Source organism: Gobio gobio, assembly GCF_949357685.1.
Source record: "Gobio gobio genome assembly, chromosome: 8".
NCBI lineage: Eukaryota > Metazoa > Chordata > Actinopteri > Cypriniformes > Gobionidae > Gobio > Gobio gobio.
In genome coordinates, this window is record NC_137114.1 from 37,360,075 (window position 1) to 37,384,957 (window position 24,883).

Here is a 24,883-nt window from a genome sequence, read left to right on the forward strand (position 1 = left end):
TATTTAAGATGACACAAGATAGAGACAGGTTAAGAGAAAGCACTGAGCATATACCTATAGGCTTTAAAAGGACAATATTATGAACTACTTGGACTCATGTTGTCCAGCTTACCTGCATCGTGCTGTAGATCCAGGGCAGAAGGCTGGTCACTCTGCTATATACTCCTGGTTTTTGTCTTTCTCCACAACCTACTCCCCAACTTGTAATGCCGGCCAGATACCAGCGTTCATTACCTCCCTTGCACACCAGAGGACCTCCACTGTCGCCCTGAGACCAACAACAAGGACGGAGAGAAAGTGAATGGAACTTCAGATCATTGTGAACAAACAACAGTCACATTTAACTTAAAGCCTTTATATATAATGCATTATAAAAGTATTTTAATGCATTAATTATGCCTTGTAATGTGTCCACAGTTATAATACAGATCTATTCACAGAACACACCTTTAGAAAGTATAATTCATAACAAGCAACCAATTTCAGATGTAACAAATAATCTGCAAATATAATGCATTTTAACTTTGGTTGATCATATGAAACGATATAATACATTATGAATACCTTACCAAAATAACATAGTACTTTAAAACATTTAAAAGGAGCACTAACATTTTTTCAGTAAAATATCCAAAAACCACTAGGCCAGTGTTATACATTTTGTTCAGTTGAGTACTTACAATATCCCAAATGTTTCCAACAATTTGTAAATCGTGAGAAATTGCTATTTTAACCAAGGAACCGGGACGTGTGAGGGAGTCGCCTGTCAATGGCGTCATCTGCATTACCCTCGGTTTCCGGTTTTATTTTGCAGAAACACTTTTCTCTGTCACAGCAGCAGAGTAATGTCATAACGGAAAAGCGGAAGTGGCACCGGCGACAGTGGCATAATAAAAGTCCCGCTGCTCGCAAGGCATGTGTTGCCTTCATCTTAATCGCTCCAGCGGCCTTGCTCAGCTCCACAACACTCGCTCCTGCTCAGCTTCATACCACAGTAACGTTAAAGGGGTACTTCACCGTTGGGAAGATGAATGTGTATTTAAATTGGGTCATTTATGTAGTAGAAATGTGAAGTTATTTTTGAATTTGGTGACTTCTAGACTGAGGAAAGACAGAACATTTATTTTTGTCTCATGTGGATGAAAGACAACAACTCCCAGAATGCACTTGCTTCGCTGCCCAACAAGGCCACTCCCAAAGCCACGGCCACTGGTCATCACTTGCCCACCATGACACCGCCCCCGCCGTCGTTTTGATTTTCATAGTAATAAAATAATTTCGTTCAGTGTGAGTGAGCCGAACGAATTCATCTCATTCATCACAAGAGCGAAGAGCTGAGGTAAGCGCGGCAGTCATTGAACGACGTGTGTCCAGTCATGCGCGTTTTCAGATCATAGGACTTGCATAACTTTCATAGGAATTCATTGAAAAGTTGAAACACTCACTTTGCTCTGCACTGCTTTATGAATGCCTGAGCTGAGCATTCTTTGAGTGAGATCCCTCCCCTATGGGCGGGTTGATAACAGGCAGAACTAGCTCCTACTGGCTGTAGTCTCTAGCCTCTTGCCAAAAAATCCTCACATGACGCAAAATGGCGATATTTGCGTCATCGGAGGATTTTTTCCAAAAATAAAATGCATAATTCTCTCGTCTCAGGGGGACATGAGGGGGGAAAGTAAGATAATTTGAATAAACTACCGGGTTTCTACTGATACAAAGCTTAATGCTATCGCTGAAGTAACCCTTTAATAATCGCATCCATGAACATGATTTCGGCCCAAGTCCTATCCCGATTCTTTCCCACCGGCTGTGAGGTGAAGACCACATGTCCCGAGATTCTGCGCTCAAACTTGACGTCAAACTACGCCTTTGTTTTGAACAGGCGGCCTCTAGTGGATGGAAAAGTTACATAGTGCACCTTTAAAACACTTTTTTTTTTTTATATATACACTATATTGCCAAAAAATTTGGGACGCCTGCCTTTACATGCACATGTTTACAGCTTCAACTCCTCTGGGAAGGCTTTCCACAAGGTTTAGGGGTGTGTTTATGGGAATTTTTTACCATTCTTCTAGTAGTGCATTTGTTGGGTCATGGGCACTGATGTTGGACGAGAAGGCCTGGCTCTCAGTCTCCACTCTAATTCATCCCAAAAGTGTTCTATCAGGTTGAGGTCATGACTCTGTGCAGGCCAGTCAAGTTCCTCCACACCAAACTCACTCCACACCAAACTATGTCTTTATGGATCTTGCTTTGTGCACTGGTGCGCAGTCATGTTGTAGCAGGAAGGGGCCATCCCCAAACTGTTCCCACAAAGTCGGGAGCATGAAATTGCCCAAAATGTCTTGGTATGTTGAAGCATTAAAAGGAACTAAGGGGCCAAGCCCCACCCCTGAAAAACAACCCTACACCGTTCTCCTGGCAACCGGCAAACCCAGACTCATCCATTGGATTGCCAGACAGAGAAATGTAATTCTTCACTCCAGAGAACACGTCTCCACTGGCGGTGTGCTTTACACCACTGCCTCCAACGCTTTACATTGCACTTGGTGATGTAAGGCTTGAATGCAGCTACACTGACCCCACTCCCAATTTTACAGGGCCAACCACTTTGTGGCTGAGTTTCCGTTATTCCCAATTGCTTCTACTTTGTTATAATACCACTAACAGTTGACCGTGGAATATTTAGTAGTGAGGAAATTTCATGAATGGACTTATTGCACAAGTGGCAACCTATCACAGTACCACGCTTGAATTCACTGAGCTCCTGAGAGAGTTAGTAGAAGTGTCTACGTGCCTAGGTTCTTGATTTTATACACCTGTGGCCATGGAAGTGATTGAAACACCTGAATTCAATTATTTGGAGGGGCGTCTCAATACTTTTGGCAATATAGTGTACATAGAAACAGCTTCTTCTCTTTATAAAATGTGACCTATTAAAATTTGTATATAAAATAGTTCCTAAAGCAAATCATGTTTGCATAAATGCTTGATTGAATAAAACATATTTGCAGCACTGTGAACAGCAACATACAGCATTTGCCAAAACACGAGAATAAATCAATGTCATGAGACAAAGAAACACTGGGCAAGACTTGGCCAGTGAATAATGTAGTTGCCTGAGGTCACTCGGTGATCTAGTATTATGGACACAATGGTAGATTTACCTGACAGGAGTCCCGGCCCCCATTCATATCGCCGGCGCACATCATATTCTTAGTGATGGCCCCACGGTACACCTGACTGCTGTTACACACACGTGTGTCAATGATATTCACTGCCACATCCATGAGGCTTGTAGAGGCATGCGCTGTGGAATAAAGGAAACACTCACAGTTAAAGGTCCAGGTCGGCTAAAAAGCTTGAAAGAAGACAACACACACACAAAAAGGGTATTATTTAAGCTTATTATTGTTAAATGTATTAATCATATTTTGCATAAAGAACATTTTTGTGACATTTTTATGACTTTAAATATAAATATTTCTTATTTACTGTAATGTCTATAGATGTTTTCTTTTTAATTTATTAGTAATTCTCTTTATTCTCAATGATGATTATAATTTAAATTTATCCTATCTGGACACAAGTTTTATAACTATATAGCAATAGTTATAGTTATATATATACTATTATACATATAAATATTTTATTTATAAATATAACACATTTTCTTAAGTATATTCATTCTTGTGTGTGCATTTATATATACATAATAATTATACCCCAAACACACATACACACAATACATACACACTACTTTTTTGTGTTGATACTAATTTCAGGACAAGTCATATTATATGGGAAAAAAAAATCTTTTTTATGTTTCATTTTCTTAATGCAAAATTGTATTTATTATTTCTCTCTCTCTCTTTTTTTGACCAGATTTGTGATATTCACTCACTAAATGTTGTATGCTCTATAACTTTGTTCTGTTTAGGTAAATTATTAATAATACATGTTGTTACTCTTTGTCCCATTTCTTTCCCTCTACCGTTTTTGTTCATTCTCATTTTTATCTCTCTGTACCTGATTCCTCTTGTGTTGTCCCAAAGCCAGTTGTCTGGCACTCTAATCCATCAGAAAAGGTCTGGTCAAATGTAGGAAGGCAGACTGGCTGTATGGTATCTGTATGTGACAGAGAATTTTTAAATGTTTTTACTGTAGAAAAAAAATAATGCAAACATTAAAATTTTTGTGTGAACTACTCCATTAAGTGAATCCAACTCACTGGAGAAAGCAACAGGACTGGCGAGTTTCAGTAAGGTGATGTCATAATCATTGTTTTTATTGTTGTAATTCTCATTCACTATAATCTTCTTCACAAGGTATGGAATCTGAAGGGCATTCTGGGAAATAGTCCCAACATAAACACGCCAATTTCCATAATTCGCCATTGAGCTGTAATCAAGACAAAAAGAAAATCACATTTTAATATTGTAATGACATAAATTGATTAAAAAAAATGTCTGAACACTCAAAGCAGCTAATAAACATTTGCCAAATAACATGTTAGTTCCTGTAACTTAACTGGTAAACCACTGCATTAGCAACACACATGCGGGTGTCTAGCCTGTTTACAACAAGCATGATAACTAATGAGAAATAAAGCTGCAAGCAGCAATTAAGCAGCAATTAGACAAAATGGCTGAAAGATTATAAATAATCTGACTAGTAATTTGATTTAATGTTTTATTACTTTTGACCAATAGGTGGCACTGAGACCAAATTGATGTGGTGCGGTCAGAAGGTAACAATTATAATATGCCAACACATAGCAGAAAAACAGCCTCAGAGTCATTTTGGCATCATGCCATACATTTTGTTGATGCGGTATATGAGAATGGTTTTGTCTATCAACACAAAATCGATAAACTTCTGTCGGCACAGTCTGAAGATAATCTTTCTCGAATTTGGCTGAAATCGGACTAACGGTCTAGGAGGAGTTTGAAACAATAGGTTTTCAAAGAAAATCAAAATGGCGTACAGGAAGTCAGCTGACTATGGCACAATTCTATGTTCTCGGCATGACCCAAGGAACCTATTAAGACCAGAATAGACTAATTTTATCAAAAGTCATTAGCTTGTTTAAAAAATTTCATTATAACTTTTGATCACAAGGGAAACCTTTTGAGTACATTCAATGAAGGGTGAATGATAAAATTATTCTAAAAATCATTCTAAATTAAAAAGAATAGCGGAATCCAACCACAACAATAACAGCACAGAGAAACTATATCATTGGAATCATTTTCAGAAAAAAAAATTTTTCTGGCTGAATAAGGATAAAAACAATGACTTTGTCAATCCCTGCCTAATAACCAACCTTTGGAAGCAATGGGCAGCTGACACAACAAAGTCTGGAGAGATGAGGGATCCACCACAAACATGGCCTCCATTGTAATGCAGGCTAACCTGCCAAGGCCACTGGCCAACCTTAGAGGCGGTGCCCCCTATGATCTTAGAGGTACTTTTCTGCTTGCCACAATCTGAAAAAAAAATACAAAAGGGTGAGAAGGGTGATCCTTTTACTCATCCAAACAGTCACTTATTAGCAAATGGAGTGAACAATGATTGAAGGCTAACTGTGATGTATCACTCAGTTGTATGTCATAGTAATTTGATGTAAACTGAGATCAAATTTCTACCTGTGCACTCAAGTGAGACGGCTTTCTCGTCCAAACAGCCCGAGCTGAACAAACAAAAATGGTGAGAGAAAGACATTATGTACTATTGAGAGAATTATTAACCTGACAACAAAAAAGATCCTATCCCAGATAACTGAATATTCTCAGAACTCTGGGCAAAATTTTGGAAAGATTCTTTCAAAGTTATCAACAAAAATGTTAATTCATAGTTTTCACACCGTCACACCCTTATAGGAACGCCAACCTGGAGGGTGAAACAAGGCTTTGCTCCATTTTGACCAGATTTGTACTAATGACAGTGATATTAAAAGACCAAATTCAATACCTTATTGATGATGTACTGTATGGTATGTACAGGCAAGCAGATGAACCCAGAATATAAACGTCATAAGAGTTTTACCATAGGAAACCTTTACAAAGAAAACGCTTTAGCGTGTTGCGCATATTCCGGGCTCATCTTTTCGCCTGTATAGTATTCATCATAAATAAGGTGTATACTGAATGTGATCTTTTAACTCTTTCCCTGCCATTGATGGAATTTTTCTGGCTTTCCGTGTTTTCACTGTTATACGGTAGGGTGCACTATTATACATCTTCTGAATGAGTACTGAATCTCCGGATCAAAACACAGAAAAAAAAAGAGCAGAAACAAACGATAAAAGCATTGCATATGCACACTGTGCAATTTTCTCAGTTTTTTGTTGAAAATTTTGCTTTTATTATGAAACTTAGCCACATTCAAGTGTGATAAAAAAAAGAATACGCAAAACTACAATAAAATGTGTGCTTTTGATTAAAACTAAACAAAAAACTGAATATTTTGAGAGCCATTAAATTGTTGTAATAATTATCAAAAAGGCTGGAGGACAAAGAGTTAATATCATTGTTTTAGTATGTTAAAGGGTTAGTTTACCCCGAAATCTTTGGAACACAAATTAAGATATTTTTCATGAAATCCAAGAGCTTTTTGTCCCCGACAGACTGCAACTTAATCATTACTTTCAAGGCCCAGAAAGGAAGTAAAGACATAGTTAAAATAGTCCAAGTGACTACAGTGGTTTAACCTTAATGTTATGAAGTGAAGAGAATACAAAACAAACAAAAAGAATGACTTCATTCAAAAATTTCTTCTCTTCCGTGTCAGTCTCTGATGCTGTTCACGTTGTAAACACAGTGCAGCGCTTCCGGGTTCTACGCCAGATTGACGGCTCTGTATCGGCCAGCTCCGTCAGCATCACACACATGCATCGTGGACCTCACGTGAACAGCGTCGCCCAATACAGACCCGGCATTCTGACGTAGAACCCAGAAGTACTGCACTGTTTATTTATTTATTTTAAAAAAAATTGAGTTTTTAAAAAAAAAGTTGAACCTTAAATCTCATGGACTGTTTTAATGATGTCTTTACTACCTCTCTGGACCTTGAAAGTGGTAATACCTTTGCAGTCTATGGGGGTTCAGAATTTTTGGGTGAACTAACCCTTTAAGGAACTTTAAGTACTTAAATAAATATGTTTTTAGTGACTGAAATAGTGCAGCAGGCACTGTATTTGTATCACAAGTGCCCGGAATAATATAATAACAATATATGACTTTCAAAGTTATTTGGTCTTTAATGATGTTCTCAAAACATTTAGTTATGTTCGACTAACATGTTTAAAATGTTACAACTTTTTTCAGAAACTTTCGAGAACATTAAAAAGTGATGTTCCCATTATGTTTGAAGAATGATACAATAAAATGCTTCCTCGAAATTCCTATAACCAAGAAAAAAGTATTTAAAACATTACAAAAACATTTTGAACATTCAGAAATAACTTTTGCATAACTTAATGGGAACGTTAGCAAAAATATTTTTAGAACATAATTGTGTTATCTGGGACACTAATCTACTAATCTACAATCTTCTCTGATTTGATCAGGTCTTACCTGACATTGACCAGACCCTGTATAAGTTTGGCTGATCTTGGTTTTAATGTAAGGGCTATGGACTTGCTATCCACTGGATTTGATGCAAAAGACCTAAGAGAAAGAAACACAAGACAACAGCTATATTAAAATAGTCCTTGTTGGAACAAGATTCATTTTGGTTATATCTGGCCATTGAGTTCAGATGCATTAATGTACATATGCCCTACAGATTTTACTTGAAGTGAAATGTGTCATCATTTATTCACCTATTATTTTTACAAACCTGTATGACTTTCTTTCTATCATGGTACACAGAATACAATATTTTGATAAATGTACAAGTCATATGGACTACTTTTATGCTGCTTTTGGTGCTCTATGAAGGTTGATGGACCCTATGCTGAACAAGAGGGTTGAAATGTTTTATATTGTGTTCTACTTAAGAAAGTCATACGGGTTTGGACCGACATGTGGCCTAGCAAATGTTGGCAGAATTTTATTCTTGTAAGTGATGGATAAATATGTTTACCTTTCAAAGCCCAGTTGTTCACAGATTTGGTCAGCATAACTCTTATCCATGCCTTGATAACACACTGGAAGGAATCGACCATCCTGAGCACTTCTGACCTGCAACACTCCACCTTCACCGAATCTCACTGAGAATATGGGAAAAGGAATTTTAAACAATGAAATTGCATCTTCATAACTATTTTTTTTTTGTCTTGTCAGTAAACATATCTGTTTACTTTAATATACTTGAGATATTGCAAGATATTAAGACTGGTTTTCAGCAATATATAATAAATCAGTGTTATTTTAGTATAATTTATGTACTATTACAGTATTTAATAATATTTTAAATTGGCTCTTATTTAAATATACATTTACATTTTAGTTTTAGTAATTTTAGTACTTCAATTTTATTTCAGTATTGTTGTTTTTTTACGTTTACGTTTTTCATGTAATATTTATATTTTAGTTTAATTGCTGAAAATAAAAAATAAAAATAGTTTTAGTTTTAGTTAACAATAACACTTAATTAACATTCCAATTAGCTTAATTTTAGATTCCCCACACTAAATTTAACATTAAAAACAATACAAAGAAATTTTTTTTTTTTTTTTTTTTTTAATCAGATGTAACTGTTATGCTTTTTAGATCAAATGTATCAAGTGCTGTTTTAAAGAGGATTAGATATATTTGCTTTTTGCGGAACAACTTGCAGTGTAGTTTTTAACAACCATTTTTCTTTTCATAACACAATAAATAGAGGCTTTACTGTGTCCTGTAATATTTTTTTTTTTTTGCAGACCAATACAGTTTCTGGCTAATCTTCAAATCTAGCTTTCTTATCAAGACATGTCAACCATTATCCAAAACACTCAACCAATAATCTCTTTGTATAATCAGTTCCCTTTCGAAAGGGAACTCTCGCTGCGTCTAGCTGACGCTATGGGGAACGCCCTCGGCGTGACTGGTGTCTGAAGCTACTATCGAATCACGGCAAAGTCTTTGACCGACGTCAGCCCATGACGTCATCAACGTGCGACCCGGAAGTATAAAAGGGCGCCGTGCCAACACATACACATCTTTCTCGTCTTCAGGGACTGTCTGTTTGAACTGCTATACGAGTTAAGGTAAAACAAATTCAATTATTAATACACACGAGTGTGTATTTACTGCCTGGGATCAAGAGCATGCACAGTCAAGTTCATTTGAAGTTGTTTGTGTGTGAGTGTGAGCGGTTTTCAATCTGAGATCGCTCCACTCTAGTCTGGCTTTTTTCCTGAGGGAAGAAAGTTTGGCATCTGGGACTGGATGATGCTGTCCCGCTCAAGCTGAGGCTGAGCGTTGGCATACATCATGGGTTCTCAGATGCAGCTCGCCGATCGTCGCGACGATCTGGCGGTTAACGAGACTAAACAGCAAGTGCTCTTAGGGATGGCTGGTGAGAGTGGTATGAATCCTCTCAGCCACCTTGACCGTGTATGCTGAGCTGATGAATGTTATGGAACGTACTGCAGGCAGGCTGCGGCTGCCATGTTGGCGCGTTAGAGGAGAGATCGCTCGTGGTAGATTGCACAATCGTTTTCTCCTTGGCCATAAACCATCAGCTCAGATGAGCCTTCCATTCCTTCTTGATCTTCTTACAGAGATCGAGAGGGCATGGAAGAATCCATATTCGACCCAATTTTCATCAGCATCAGCGTTTAACTTCGCTGATGTCGAGGGGATAGGGGAATATGGATATGTGTTGAGGCTACCGACTGGCGAGGAAAGTTTGCAGACTTTTCTCGCATTTCGTGGGCATCAACACTGAGAGCTCAAACTGTGCTTTAATGGCAAGGGCATACACGGCAGCGGGTCAGGCTGGTGCTGCTTTTCACACCATGGCGGTGTTTCAGGCGTACCAGGCGGACCTGCTGGAGGATCTCGACCAGGGGGCCGGGCTGTCCCCTGAGGCGGTTGCTGAGCTGCGCCGCACCACAGATCTTGCTCTCCGGGCCACCAAGCAGACTGCTTCTGCCATCGGCCGCTCTATGGCGGCTATGGTGGTCACGGAGAGGCATCTGTGGCTGAGCCTGGCTGATATAGGGGAGAAAGAGAAAGGCTTTCTCCTCGTTTCGCCGACTGAACTTTTCGGCACCTCCGTTGAGGCGGGGGTTGGAAAGTTCAGGGAGGCGAAGGCGCGTTCAGCGGCATTTAAGACATGCATACCGCTGAGATCCGCGCCCCCACCCAGGCAGGCGGGACCTGGTCCTTCACGGTCTGAGGACCGTAGGCAGGACCAGAGAGCTAGCGTCTACTCTCGTGCCCCCCCCTCCGTGGAGGAGCAGGGCACAGAGGAGATGGGATTCCCGGGGGGAAAAAGGATCTGAGGGAGGTGATCCAGGACCAACGCTCTCGGCGTTGGTGATGGATCACTTCCCTTGAGGGCGGTTACATCCTAGCCCTCTCCTTTTTCCTTTTTAATGTCTTTTAATGATTTTTTACCCAGGCACTTCTTACATCAGGCCTGAGGCGGGCCCATGATGAGTAGAACTATGTTCTGACGGCCCGTCCGGACCTGCTCAGTGAGAACGCCCCTTTCAGGCATTCAAGGGCGGTAGAACATGGTGGTGAGAACCGCACAATGAGTCTTCGCTCAGCATGCCGCAGGTGAGAGTGGTCATTTTTGTGTATTACACTAAAAATATGTATTTCTTACAGACCCCAGGTTTCCTGTATAGAGTTGGGTATTCATCAACGACTGAATGCTGAGGCGTCAGTTGGGATGTGGATGAAGGAGGCGCGTTGCTGAGGCACCGCCACCGTTGGTAATATGTACCACTTAGATCGGAGGCTCTAGTAAGGCAGGTGCCAATGCTGAGGCATCAAGGTACTGCTAGCCTAGCTGGCTATCAGGTTAAAGAGGGGCAAAAACGCTCTCCTGAAGGTCGGCTGTCAATTGTAGGCCTCAGTAGGCCTCTTGAACAAGGCGCGTTTTCAGTTGGAAGGCCTCAACCAGGCCTCACTGGAGGTATGTACCGATGTGCGCATCGGGACAGCTAGCCTGGCGGCTATCAGGTTGTAGGCCTCATCAGGCCTCCCTGAAGGCCCGCTGTTAGTTGTAAGGCCTTATTAGGCCTCCCTGAGGGTGAGCTCTCAGGTTGTGATCACTACCAGAGGCAGGTTGTAGGCCTCATCAGGCCTCCCTGAAGGCCTGCTGTTAACTCTAAGACCTTACTAGGCCTTTCTGAGGGTGAGCTCCCAGATTGTGGTCACTCCCAGAGGCAGGTTGTAGGCCTCATCAGGCCTCCCTGAAGACCTGCTGTTAAATTCTAAGGTAGTAGGCCCCATCAGGCCTCCCTAAGGTGTTCCTGGGATCCAGTCATCTAAAACAGTTAAGCACGAATTGCAAACAGGTAGCAGGCCTCTCCAGGCCTCCCTAAAGGCTGATTATCTGGTAGTAGGCCTCAATAGGCCTCCCTTGAGAGCGAGTTCCTTAATCAGGATGCTCGGATAGCCTGCGTAGCTTGACTGTCGACTAGTAGGCCTCAATAGGCCTCCCTGAGGGTGAGCTCCCAGGTTGTGGTCACTCGAACGAGGTAGTAGGCCCCATCAGGCCTCCCTAAGGCGTTCCTGGGATCCAGTCATTTGATACAGTTAGCACGCATTGCAAACAGGTAGCAGGCCTCTCCAGGCCTCCCTGAAGGCTGGTTATCAGGTAGTAGGCCTTAATAGGCCTCCCTTGAGGGCGAGTTCCTTAATCAGGATGCTCGAAAAGCCTGCGTAGCTTGACTGTCGGGTAGTAGGCCTCAATAGGCCTCCCGGAGGGTGAGCTCCCAGATTGTGGTCACTCGAACAAGGTAGTAGGCCCCATCAGGCCTCCCTAATGTGTTCCTGGGACCCAGTCATTTGAAACAGTTAGCACGTATTGCAAACAGGTAGTAGGCCTCTCCAGGCCTCCCTGAAGGCTGCTTATCAGGTAGTAGGCCTTAATAGGCCTCCCTTGAGGGCGAGTTCCTTAATCAGGATGCTCGAAAAGCCTGCGTAGCTTGACTGTCGAGTCCCAGATGGTGGTCACTCGAACGAGGTAGTAGGCCCCATCAGGCCTCCCTGAGGTGTTCCTGGGACCCAGTCATTTAGCACGTATTGCAATCAGGTAGTAGGCCTCTCCAGGCCTCCCTAAAGGCTGGTTATCAGGTAGTAGGCCTTAAATAGGCCTCCCTTGAGGACGGGTTCCTTAAACAGGATGCCCGACTAGCCTGCGTAGCTTGACTGTCAAGTAGTAGGCCTCCATAGGCCTCCTTGAGAAAACAAGGGTAACCTCAGCAGGCGGTATTGCTGTCAGGTAGTAGGCCTCACTAAGGCCTCCCTGAGGACGGAGTCCCGAGCCTGGATGCTTGGGTTTCCAGCATGGCTTGCGGTTAGGTAGTAGGCCTCTATAGGCCTCCCTGGAATACCCGCTATCAAGTAGTAGGCCCACAGGGCCTCCTTGAAGTTGAAGTTCCTGAGCTAGGCACTTTGATTACCAGTTCTCTGTGAGAAATTGTGGTAGTTGGGCTTACAGCTGGAGGTTACTCGCCAGGCAGGCTCAGCTGCTCCCCTCTATGAGGGTCGTCTATGAGTGCTCAGCCGCCTGAGCCTGGTCAGACGGTCGTAGGCCTCTCATGATGCCTCCCTGTTAGATCAGTCATTAAGGCCCTTTCGGCCTCCCTACTGCTTTGAAACACAAGCACCTGGTAGATCCTTGATTTGAGCAGGCAGACTCCCCTCGATAGCAAGGGTTGAAAAGCACTACGCTGAGTGTTGCTCTCTTGGATAACCCGTCTCTGAGTTCCGGGCTAAGTAAGACTGCCTGTGTTTCAGTCCCTTAGCTTGGACGCCCCTTGGGCACCATCCAGAGGCTCTGTTTGAACAGACAGGGTTGGCTAAACCGAAGTGTCCATAACACTTAGGGCACCAGGTCAGGCCTCCCTGGTGGCACTCGGGAGAACATTTCCCGAGTAGTGACTGGCTGGGGTTCCTTCGGGTCCCCTAGCCACATTCCCTTGAAGGGACCCCTTCTTTGGAAGTAGTGGTCCCGGGCCTTCAAGCTGTCTAGATGGAACTCCACGCAGTGCGTTAGGGTTCCGTTTAGTTGTATAGCTTGGGCTATGACCGTAGGGAGTGCTGTCACTGTCAGCCCAGGACCTGAGGGGGAATCGCTCAGGTTTTTCTATGAATTACTTGAGTTGACAGTTGTCACTGCCAATGGGCAGACACTCCCCTCAGCATGGCGGCGTTGGTATATCGTTCCCCATAGCGTCAGCTAGACGCAGCGAGAGTTCCCTTTCGAAAGGGAACGTCTAAGGTTACGTATGTAACCTCTGTTCCCTGAGAACAGGGAACGAGCGCTGCGTCGCGTTGCCATGCTTCAGGGCCTATCTGCCATACAGTCCCTTCAGACGAGAAGATGTGTATGTGTTGGCACGGCGCCCTTTTATACTTCCGGGTCGCACGTTGATGACGTCATGGGCTGACGTCGGTCAAAGACTTTGCCGTGATTCGATAGTAGCTTCAGACACCAGTCACGCCGAGGGCGTTCCCCATAGCGTCAGCTAGACGCAGCGCTCGTTCCCTGTTCTCAGGGAACAGAGGTTACATACGTAACCTTAGACGTTATATCTGATAATCAGCCTCTTTGCTTTAGAGAGTGTGCTCACCGCAGTTTATCTCATCGCTGCTCTGTTTGCAGTCTTTGATGCCGTCACACTGCACGGAGGAGTTGGAGCAGGTGTCAGACCCCTTCTTGTCCTCATGCTCTCCGTGCTCTTGTTCCTTGCAATCTTTTCCCTTGCAATCCTCCTCATAATGGACAGAATTTGACTTGGATCTGAAATGCACTAAGTGAGAGAGCAGTGAAGAGAAAAGTTTAGGTACAAAGTAAGCATTAATGGTGTGTCCTGTCATCACAGATCCCTCCCTTACCTCCAAGCCCGATGGCCAGTCCAATGAGAGCCAGCAGCAACAGCGCACCTACCCATCCACCCCAACACTTGCCACTCCGTCCACAAGACTCCTGCTTTTTTGGAGGAACTGAAGGAACAAGAACAGATCAGCAATCCATCTAAACTAATGTCCCACATTTATGATCAGAAGTATGTAGCACTACAGTATAATTGTTGGCGAGACAAGGACTTTTCATTTATTCAATAATATATTTGAATGCAATTCATAAAGGCAATGACTCGAATATACCTTGTCTATGATGAACATTTTCAATTTCTGAATTAAAGGTCGGGCAAACCTTTGTTTGTTTGTTGTTGGTGGGGTTTAAAGTAAAAAAAAAAATGTTTAGGTGGTATGACTGTCTGGAGAATTTAATGTAGAAACAAATAAAAATAAACATTCCTTGTTATTTTAAAACAATTATTAAAAAACCAACAAGAAATTGCAGTCAGGAATTAGGAATATTGTACCATTACTTAATGATTTTAGTTAAATCGTCTGCATGATTTAACCAAATTAAAATAATAGAACAAATTAGTACAATATGGCCACAATTTAACAAGAACAAGGGTAAGAATTAATAAAACGTCATGTGTGTCATGTGTGGTGACACCAGCATTTCGTCCAGCCCTCTTGTTTTTATGTAACAAGAAACCCAGAAACAGGAAACCTCACAAACAAGACCTTGTATATCCTCATGACTGTGTGTCAAGGTCACTAAGATTTTTTTTTATATAAATATATATTTCAAACAATTAGAGATTTAATGATAATACAAGGTTCCCTTTTGAGGGAACTCAATCCTGTGTCACGGTATAATCACAATATAGTTATTTAGCTTAAAACAAGGTTTTTATGATATCAACATTTTTGATACCATTGAAATTTCATAATTTTTGTCACCAATTTCAGTATCACAAAAACTAACTAGCCTAAGGGAAAAAAAATACTCTCATGCTTGCTGGAGACAAGGAAACTGTGATAAAATAAGAACAAATTAGAAACTAATTACAAGCATATAGGAACACAAACTACAATAGAACGGACACAAATGAAATAGACCTGCCTGAAAGACTTCAAAAAAAGAAATACTACATAAATTGTATAAAGTAATCAAATGTATAAACACTGCATCGTGCACTGACTCACATGCATTTTTCATCTTAACCTTTTACATTCACTTAAGACAAATGACTGTGTTTATGGGGATATTTTCAAAGATGGGCATTTCGACAAAAGTATGTGTTTAACCGTTCAAGCCCAATTAGTCAGCAAAAAGCACTCAGTTCAGTCCTCACACGCTTTATAAGCAGTGTCTCTCAGACAGCGTTTAGAAACCATTTCTCAGACAGCGCGCATTTACTGAAATGAGTCACTTGTTTTTTCTGGTTAAAATCACTTGTTTTTAAATGGCAATGCTTAAAGACATATGCAAATGATAAGCTTTTGTGAGATGAGACCGGTTGACACATTTCTACCAGTTAATCATGTCTACGGGTACATCGCCCACCCCTAGTGTTGATGCTGTCAACTTCATTCCCATAGCGTTAACACAGTGTTGAGTTCCCTTGAAATGGAACGTCCCATATGTTATTGTGAAATTAAATCACTTATATTGTGATATAAGATTTTGGTCATATGGCCCACCCCTAGTCAACGGTATGACGCAGCATCTTGTTCCCTTCTCAGGGTACCGGGATACATACGTAACCCAGAGACATTCCCTTTTGAGGGAACTCAACGCTGTGCCATGGCATTGACGCTATGGGAAGGAAGCTGATAGCGCCAATGCCACAATGCAGTGTCTCATCCCTTTCTCAGAGAACCGGGTTACATACGTAACCCAGAGACGTCAGTTCATGGTGACAAAAGATACCCCTAAGAAAACATCACGATTAAAGGCACAATATGTAATTTTCGCCACAAGAGTCGCGGCCCCACTTTATATTAGGTGGCCTTAAGTACAATGTACTTACTGTGTTCAAATTGTATTGCAAAACACCTTTGCTGATATTGAGGTGGAATACCGGGTAAAGTTATGGACAGGTGTGGTGGTATGGGTATGTTTAAGGGTAGGGTTAGGTGTAAGGAAAGTGTCAACTGTGTAATTACAAATGTAACTACAGAAATTAATTACAGACGTAATTACATGCAGGTATTTTATTTTTTACATAGTAGTTAAGGCCACCTAATATAAAGTGGGTCCTTTTTTTTAATGGGAAACACCAACTGAAGAGATTCAGTACTTACTGACAACTTGCTGTGTGACGATGACAGCTGGAACCTGAACTGGTGCTGGATTCTTCTGAACATAGTATGGCACGGTTTTCTGTATGACACTATATTTGTCCTCAGAAATCACCTCCTCGTAGGTAATAGGAGGGGTCTGTGGGTCCACTGCCACAGAGTAGTATGGTGGAGGAAGGTCCTTCTACAAAAGAGAAAGTTAAAGAAACAACTTTTAGAAATGATAAAGAACTCTTGCCCTTTTTTCATCACCTCCATTATGGTTGGTGTGGTTTGACAAGTTGATGGAAAATCATTTTGACATACAAAAGATGCCGCACAATGCTCTTAGTAAAACTTGTTTGTGTGCCTTGTCCTAAATAATTGAAATGCCTTACTCCCCAACAGGATTCTTTGAGTTCTGCATTCTAGTCAAATGCCATAACAAATATGTCAATATACTTGCATTTCTAGTTGTTGTTGTTTTTTTTACTCTTCTATTTTTAGGAGTTACTGACTCACTTTGGTGCCTGTTTTAAGCAAATTTTGTTTACTAAATTCTTTCATTAAAGAAAAAGAAAAAAAAGTTGGGTGGGACTTGATTTTGTCCGTGAAGAATTGATTGTATCGTGGTTGTTTGCTGCATTTTTTAAGAATTATTTTATGTGGTAAAGCCTGAAACAGAGAGTGTAATGTGATTCTTTGGTCACTAAATTGGGTTCAAACCTGATCACTGAGGATATGTGTTTGCACTGACTGTTTACTACATCAAGATAGCCTTCTATATCGACAATCTGTACAAGTTTGCCATTTGTAATACACCATACTGCTTGAGTTATATGTTAATTTCCTTGTCTTGCTCATTTTCACCCATTTGATTGTATTGCTTCAGACTGCCAGTCCATTATTATGCAACCAGGGTATTCTGTAACGGGCACTGTCTTCTGGGAAAGACTTTGTCTCGAGGAAAGGCAGGCAGATTGTGTCTGACAATGTGTTGATGTCTTCATGCTGATTTTTTAACCTAGACAGTATGGTCACACAAGAATCGAATGGATTGCTTCCTTGTTAGCACAGCAGTGTTGAAAAGAATCTTCTTTTTCTTCTGAATGGATGGATTTCATTACAGGAAGTGTTTATTTTACAGGAATAGTTCAGTAAAGGTAGGCCTATAGGAATAACAAATGAGAAGTTCAAATGATGACTGGTCACTATAACACGCTTCAAATAAAATGCTAATAAAAGTGTCCCAATCTAATCCAAACATTAATAATTGAAAATCTTTCCTCTAATGTTGTGACTAAATCATTTGAGTCAGCGAGCTGCTCTCTAGAACTGGACAGGTTTGCTTTGTGAACAAACTGATTTATTGAAAGAAATTGGACTCAAAAGAATCAAGATTAACAATAGTTTTGATGATTTTCTGTGATCTTGGAGGGTGTGGATTTCAATTTGAGAAAAATAAGTAAGAGTTTTCTTTCAAATAGTTTTTTCTACATTGTTTATGGGGGTAGTTGTGGTATTTCTAGTTAATACTAAAGTTATGTTCATGTGGCTAATTGGAATACTTGATTCTTACTCGTCAGTCGCGGCATAGTCAACCGTCGCTCATGCCGCCCCTACAAAACTTTAAAATTGGCATGAAATGGAAGTTGCAATAGACTTTTCTTGCCAATTTTGATGTATATCCGAGTGAAACAGCTTCTCTAACAAGATAAAAATGTAGACTTGATTTTGTCCATGGGGAATTGATTGGATGGTTGTGGTTTGCTATTGGTCAAAGTCATGTGAGTGAAAGACAAAGTCCTTGAATATTGACACGCAGCGATCGTCACTGATATGAAAGAGCACCAATTAACTGTCAGAGATCGGAAAATCATGACTAAAATCATGGAGTGTCAGGGTGACATTACTAAAATTGCTACTTACCATTTTTACTATTAATAACATTACTAGTTATGACTTAGGTAACGATTGTATAAAAAATTACTTGATAGCTCTTCAGAGGGCCAGTTGCGTATAGCTATTTTAAGATTTTGTCTCTGACCAACTAGTTATGGGTAATCAGTCTTACCTTTCAGATTCTAATGAGATAAATTTTCCTTTTCATGTGACTTTTATGTCATTACCAGTCTTGAAAAAAAATAAATAAAAAATAGATGACTAACTACTACTAGTCTAAAAGCAGTTTATAAAACCGGCCACAGTATTGATAACATCATGGTAGTGTTCATCTAATCCACGTCATAGACCTGATCACCCTGTTGGTGTTTATTTTGTGATAATGAATGGCTTGACTGTACATTACACGCTATGCATGTTTCACACTCTGCCCAGATTTGATATGAAGACTTCAGATGCAAAAGCCTCTAAGTCCGTCTGACGTTTTCTTTAAAATAAGCATTTGTGTCAGGCGCCAATGTTTAGGTTTCTACCAAAGTACCGGTACTTCTGAATGGGCTGAGGCTGGGATTTAGTGGGTTTGAAGTGAAAGTATTTTATGAACTTATACTATATGCGGAGAGCATTCACTCAGTATTGTTATCTCATTTTTGACCGAAGTGGCTTTTAGAGGCTTTTGCATCTGAACTCTTCATATGTGGGCCGAGTTTTCTGGGCTTTAAATGGCTCGGCAGCTACTATGAGACACTTGTTGCACACTGCAGCTAGATCGATATTAAGCATGGTAAAACATGATTCTCTAAATCAAGAAAACCAGATTTAAACAATAAGACTAACTGTGTTGAGCTATATATCAATGATTAGTTTTCTGTCGACGAATGCATCTAAACTGTTGCTCACCTGTCTAATAAAACACATAATATATTAAAGCGTCTTTGGTGTTTCAATGGTTTCTACAAAATAAAACCAGAAATCAAGGGTAATTATGTCATTGATAGGCGACGTATCCTGGTTAAAATAGCTTATTTCGCTGGATTTAAACATTCTTGGAAACATTTGGGATCATGTAAATACACAAGTCAACATATATATATATATATATATATATATATATATATATATATATATATATATATATATATATATATATATATATATATATATATATATATATATATATATATATATATATATATATATTGAGCGTTTTGCACAAACCTTTCAGTAATGTTTATTCGAGTATTCATTAAACCTACTTAACTCTAGTAATATTTAACTCCCCTGGTCTAGAAAGAGTCTTAAATTGACATCCCAGAACAATACTGTCCCCAGTTTCAGTCCAGAATGAAGTTTCTGTCTGACATTCATCCTACATGAGTGTTATTCAACTACCTCAACATACCTTTTTTAATTCTTCTTTAGCATTAAGTTACAACAAGTCCTTTCTCTTCATGTGATACAGACAGCTCAATTGATCAGATTTTGTCAAAACTTCTAAAGGGCCCCAAAAGAGCTCAGACTTCTAGGGCTTAAACGCCTTCAAACAATTAAACATTTGACAAATGAGATGCGTTTTAGGTCTCACTTTTCAGTGTTTGATACAAAAGCTAAAACAGAGAGTGAGATTGTTTTCAGTTCAATGTGATGGAACTGGTTTGTCTCTTACAATTATCCAAAATAGCAAGACCATCAATTATAGATAAAGCAATTATCAGCAAACTAGCTGTTAAAGTAAATAAAATACAATTTTAGCCTTAATGTTTAATGCATTGGACTAAAATAATGGAACTAACTAATGGAATATTATTGTAAGTACATCCAGTGCATTAATATTTCAAATTATTTATTGATTAAGTCATAGCTCAGTAAATAGGGCTTATTTTAGCTAGTGATTCCCAAACATGGAAAATGTGTGGAAAATGCTAATTCCACAACTTTTTGCCTTATGAGTGTCATTTATTGGTAATGCATTAATGCATTTAATCACACTTAATAGTTTGAACCAATTAACAGCTCTATTTTTATTTGTCATTCCTATTTCATTGTTTTAACAAAGCAAAACTAACATTTTCTTCGTACCTAGAACCAGCTTAAGTACCTTAAGTGCTCAACATACAAGCCAGAACCATACAAATGCATTTATATAAAGAGGCCACTGAAATAAACCACACGATATATAACTTTAACATGTCACACACACATTAAAACATAGTTGAGATAAATCCAAACACTCAGCAGCCAAAACTCTGCAATTGTGCCTTACCGTGTCATTGTCTGCCATTAGGCACAGGAGTGAGGACTATGGTTAGATCCAAAAGTGTCTATGTGTTTGGGTGGGCGGGATTTCAACCTGTCTCTACAGTCCCAAAGGAAAAATGAGACCCTCTTTTCTATTCCTGACCTGCTTTGTAAGACATGGCTAGGACTGCCCTCTAATCCTCCCACTTTTAGTCTCAATGTAAGAATGCCATTGTCACATCTACCTGCCCGACCAGTTTCACGACACCAGAGCCCTGCATCTCTTCTCTCACCTCCCCTCTGGCTCACCTGGAAACAATGGGCTGAAAATAGGTTCAAATCAAAACGACTTCCATGCTGGAAAGCTATCAAAAGTGCATCAGTGCTCTGCAATTGGCAGGCTTAATTCATATTGTAAAGTAATGGTGATTTACTACACCACTGTGTACACTTCACCCTCATGTTTACAAGTTAATGCTTTGGGGAAAAAATAGTTCTGTTGGATAAATATATATGACTAAATAGACTAAAAGTTAAACTTCAATCATTCCAACCAATCATTCAGCAATCTTTTCAAGATGAGTTGCACAGGCCAGAAGTTGGGTAATAATTTAAGTATAACTGGTGTTTTTCAGCCAGCTTTGTGTTGTAATAATGTCGGTAGTGTATGTACATGATTTGTGCTTACTCATTCAATGTGTTACCTGGAACCAGAAATTCAAGTTTATTTGTCACAAAAAGTCCACCGTATGACGTGTTTTGCATGTTTCTTATGCATTTTTGTATCTTCACCCATGGACAGTCGGATCGACAGAGGGTTATTAAAGGTGGGGGTCTAATGCTTCATGCATTCTGGTTTATTTACACTGTTAAAGAGTTGGATTCTCATGCTAAACATGGACCAATTTTTTTTAAAAACTAGTTGGATGTATGATGATGATTTCATCATAAAAAACACTCCTTCAGGATTCGAAAAAGTTTCGGAAAGTTTTTTTCCAAGTATGGCCCTGTATGATGCCATAAAGTGCGAAATTCCTTGTATGGTCACTTCTCCCGGATGAGCGCATGTGCACATCAACCAGAGCGTGTGTGTGTGTGCTCATGTCTCTTCGCCCACTGCACAAGCTCAGCTGTTTTCAGAAAAAATTGGTACAGCGTATCTGTCCTTTATAAATATTATAAATCTAAAGACTCTTCGGAGATATGAAGGATGCAGTACAGGTACTCAAGATTAACTGTGTGTGTTATGTACCCTTTAAGGATAACAAAGGGTGAAGGCTTTTGGACTTGCAAAAATGTATGAATGTTATTTTTTGAACATTGGTGAAAAATGGACCCATTTAATATTTTGAATACGATTTAGATCTCTGCGATTTTGTAATCTTTGTTTTTTTCAGGATCACTAAAGCACAACATTTTTCAGCACAGCAGTGGTCAAATGGAAAACATTCTTTTCATCATCATCACATCATCACAGCAGTGCCAGATGAGTCACCACAGCGAACAGGAAATGTTCAAGTGACACTGCACAAAGAGAGAATGACGAGGCAAAAAGACAGCTGTAATTCAACATCTCTCTCTGCCAAAGGTAGCAGTGTTCAGCCATTCGACAACGTCAGTGAGCTTATTTTCAACTCATGAATACACCTCTGGTCAAGGATAGGTTTTGAACTGGCAGGAACTGCTTGGAACAATAACTTTTTAGAATTTCTTTTAACTTCCTTATATTAATATCTTGGTTGTACAGTATGGTTATATGTCGATAAACACTCTTTGTTAACACATCTATTCATGACAAAGGCACAGACATGAAACAACCTTGATTAATTGCTTTTTTTCAAACCAATATAAACCAAACAACGAAGTCTTGAAAAACAAGAGCAAAATATAATGAAGGCAACAGGCAGGTTACATCACTTCATTCGCATTTGTGCTGTAACACAGAACATGAGGCACAGAATGTATTCATGTGCAGAAATTTATTGTATCAACAAAAGAGTAACAAAAGCCACCTTGAAACTACGATCCACATGATTTGACTGAAAACACAACTGTTTATCTGACTATTCCAACACTCAAAACTGTCATTGTATACATATATACACAGCACTTATTCAGTGCCCTCCACTTATATTGGCACCCTTGGTAAATATGAGCAAAGAAGGCTGAAGCAATGACATCTGCATTGTTTATTCTTTTGATCTTTCTTTCAAAAAGTAAAACAATTCAAAAGTGTGGGAAATCTCATTTTGAAATAAATAATAGGTTATGTTGGCACACAATTATTGGCTCTCAATTATTCCAATGTCCTTTTCCCAAGATAACAGCTCCGGGTCTTCTTCTAAAATGCCTGATGTGTTTGGAGAACCCCACTCATTTTCTATAGGATTCAGGTCAGGAGACTGGGACGACCATGGCAGAAGCTTCATTTTGTGCTCAGTGACACATTTGTGTGTTGATTTTGATGTTTGTTTTTGATCATTGTCCTGATGGAAGATCCAACTAAGGCCCATTATAAGATTTCTAGCAGAAGCCATCAGGTTTAGATTTTTTATCTGTTGGTATTTGCTAGAATCCATGATACCATGTATCTGAACAAGATGTTCAGCAAAAAAAAAGACCTCCAGCAAAAAATAAATAAAAAATAGGCCCACAACATTAAAAATCCAACAGTATTTTTAACCAGCAGTATATTTAACACAATGTTAAAGACCCTGCATTCAGTACATATTTAATCAACAAAGATCAATGTACTATGAGTATGACTATGATGCAAAAGGCTCAGGTTAAACATTCAACAACAGGCTAAGGTAAACATAGGGGATATATATTTAGAAACTGATGATGTAATACAGGTGTGGACATACTGTTCATGATCTCAGCTGGTAGAAAGTAAGACAACTCAGTTTATAAAGTATCTACACTGCCTCCCGTTGGCTAAATAAAGAATGGTAGAAACTCTCCTTTTAGTCTATACAAAATGAATCATTTTGTGTGATTAGATAGGCATTGTTACCTATACACATATCTAATTTTCTAACAAAAACTGTCCATATGACTCATTCTCAAGTCTAAGTTGGCAAAAGAACTGAACATTCTATTAAAACAGGAAGAAAATGTTGTCAGTGTAACAGGAAATAGTGTTGATACGTATCGTTTTCAGTCACATGATTGGTGTGGAAAAATGATTTAAAAAGTGTACAAGTCTTTCTTTTCTTTTGAATGTTGTCAAAACATGGATTGAACGATGAAAACGATTAAAATCTCTGTATGTATGCATGCCAGACCAGTAGTTGACGACTCGCTTTCCATCTTTTTTGTGCATTGGAATGTGTGTAAAGGATTGTGGGTGATTTAAAGATGCCCAGGATACACTTGGTTTATCCTTCAAAATGAGATGAATGAAGGACGTGAAACAAAAACTCCCCTTCGTCTCATTCACTCAGTTGTACGTCATTGCTTATGTTGCAAGAGTGCCCACTACTGGTGGAACCCGTGCAACGGGTTTAAATGAAATGCCTTTGATCAATTGGAATCCGTTATGGAGCTGGTTTATTATTTACAGTTTTATGCACCATTCTATAGGCCTGTATGTATGCTTGGGCTGTTGGAGAAAATGTAAAAAATTGTGTGTGAGATGGTTAAAACACTAAACTGATACCCAGAGGGTTGCTGGTTCATTCCCAGCAGTCGACACCACCAGTGTGTCCTTGAGCAACCCAGGGGGATTGTCCCAGTAAATTGCTTTGGATAAAAGCGTCTGCAAAATGCATAAATGTAAATATGTTATAAGCAGAGTGTACGGGCAATGTGTACCCGCCTATACTGCCGTCCAAAGGCAAAGCGCAGTAACTACACATTTGGTCAAAATTGAGTTAAGACTTGAAATGGGCTTTGTGACATCTGTTCTGTCTTGTGACAAAGTTTGCTGGTTCAATTTTGTCCAGTTTTAGAGAAACGAGCGTGTCAAAATTGCAGTAACTACAAAATCCAAGCCAATACCAAGGCAAACCGCAGTAAGTGATGTTACTGCGTTCTAGCTTTGTTTCCCCGTTTTTGACACAGCAGATACTGCGGTTTCTGCCTTGTCACAATGGGGATTGTCACAAAAATGGGGATTTGCCCCGATCGTAACACACAGAAACATCGGCATCGCATTGCGCCGGGTGTTTAATAGTACCTGTTATCATTACTGTTATCTGTCACATGAATACTAGGTATCTGTGTAATTAACTCATGACCAACATGTCAGCAGAAATGAGAAGGATAAGCCAGTGTTTTGATGACGTAAGCAGTTTCCAGCATCCCTCCACGATCCCAACTCCTCACTCGGCTGGTTTCTATCCAAGCCAATGATGTCGGTCTGAGACAAATTTTAAGCTCAAATCTCAAGCCCTTCCCTCGGACAGCACACCAAATATGCAAACTCTTTATCTGATTATTATGCATGTGTGAACTTGTGAAATGACAGCAAGGGACTAAAA

General features: G+C 39.9%; 1 protein-coding gene across 1 annotated transcript in view; it reads right to left on the reverse strand.

Annotated features, from left to right (window-relative positions):
• tmprss13a (transmembrane serine protease 13a) overlaps positions 1 to 20,790 on the reverse strand; it is a 22,253-nt gene extending 1,463 nt beyond the window's left edge. The window contains exons 1-12 of the mRNA XM_079823741.1: positions 20,425 to 20,790; positions 16,284 to 16,464; positions 14,013 to 14,120; positions 13,748 to 13,927; positions 8,089 to 8,215; positions 7,578 to 7,670; positions 5,649 to 5,692; positions 5,327 to 5,489; positions 4,232 to 4,401; positions 4,030 to 4,128; positions 3,168 to 3,310; positions 113 to 268 (exon numbers count right to left, since the gene is read on the reverse strand). Of these exons, the coding sequence (XP_079679867.1) occupies positions 113 to 268; positions 3,168 to 3,310; positions 4,030 to 4,128; positions 4,232 to 4,401; positions 5,327 to 5,489; positions 5,649 to 5,692; positions 7,578 to 7,670; positions 8,089 to 8,215; positions 13,748 to 13,927; positions 14,013 to 14,120; positions 16,284 to 16,464; positions 20,425 to 20,442 (1,482 nt within the window). The 5' untranslated portion in view covers positions 20,443 to 20,790. The remainder of the gene's footprint in view (positions 1 to 112; positions 269 to 3,167; positions 3,311 to 4,029; positions 4,129 to 4,231; positions 4,402 to 5,326; positions 5,490 to 5,648; positions 5,693 to 7,577; positions 7,671 to 8,088; positions 8,216 to 13,747; positions 13,928 to 14,012; positions 14,121 to 16,283; positions 16,465 to 20,424) is intronic.
• Positions 20,791 to 24,883: the final 4,093 nt, after the last annotated feature.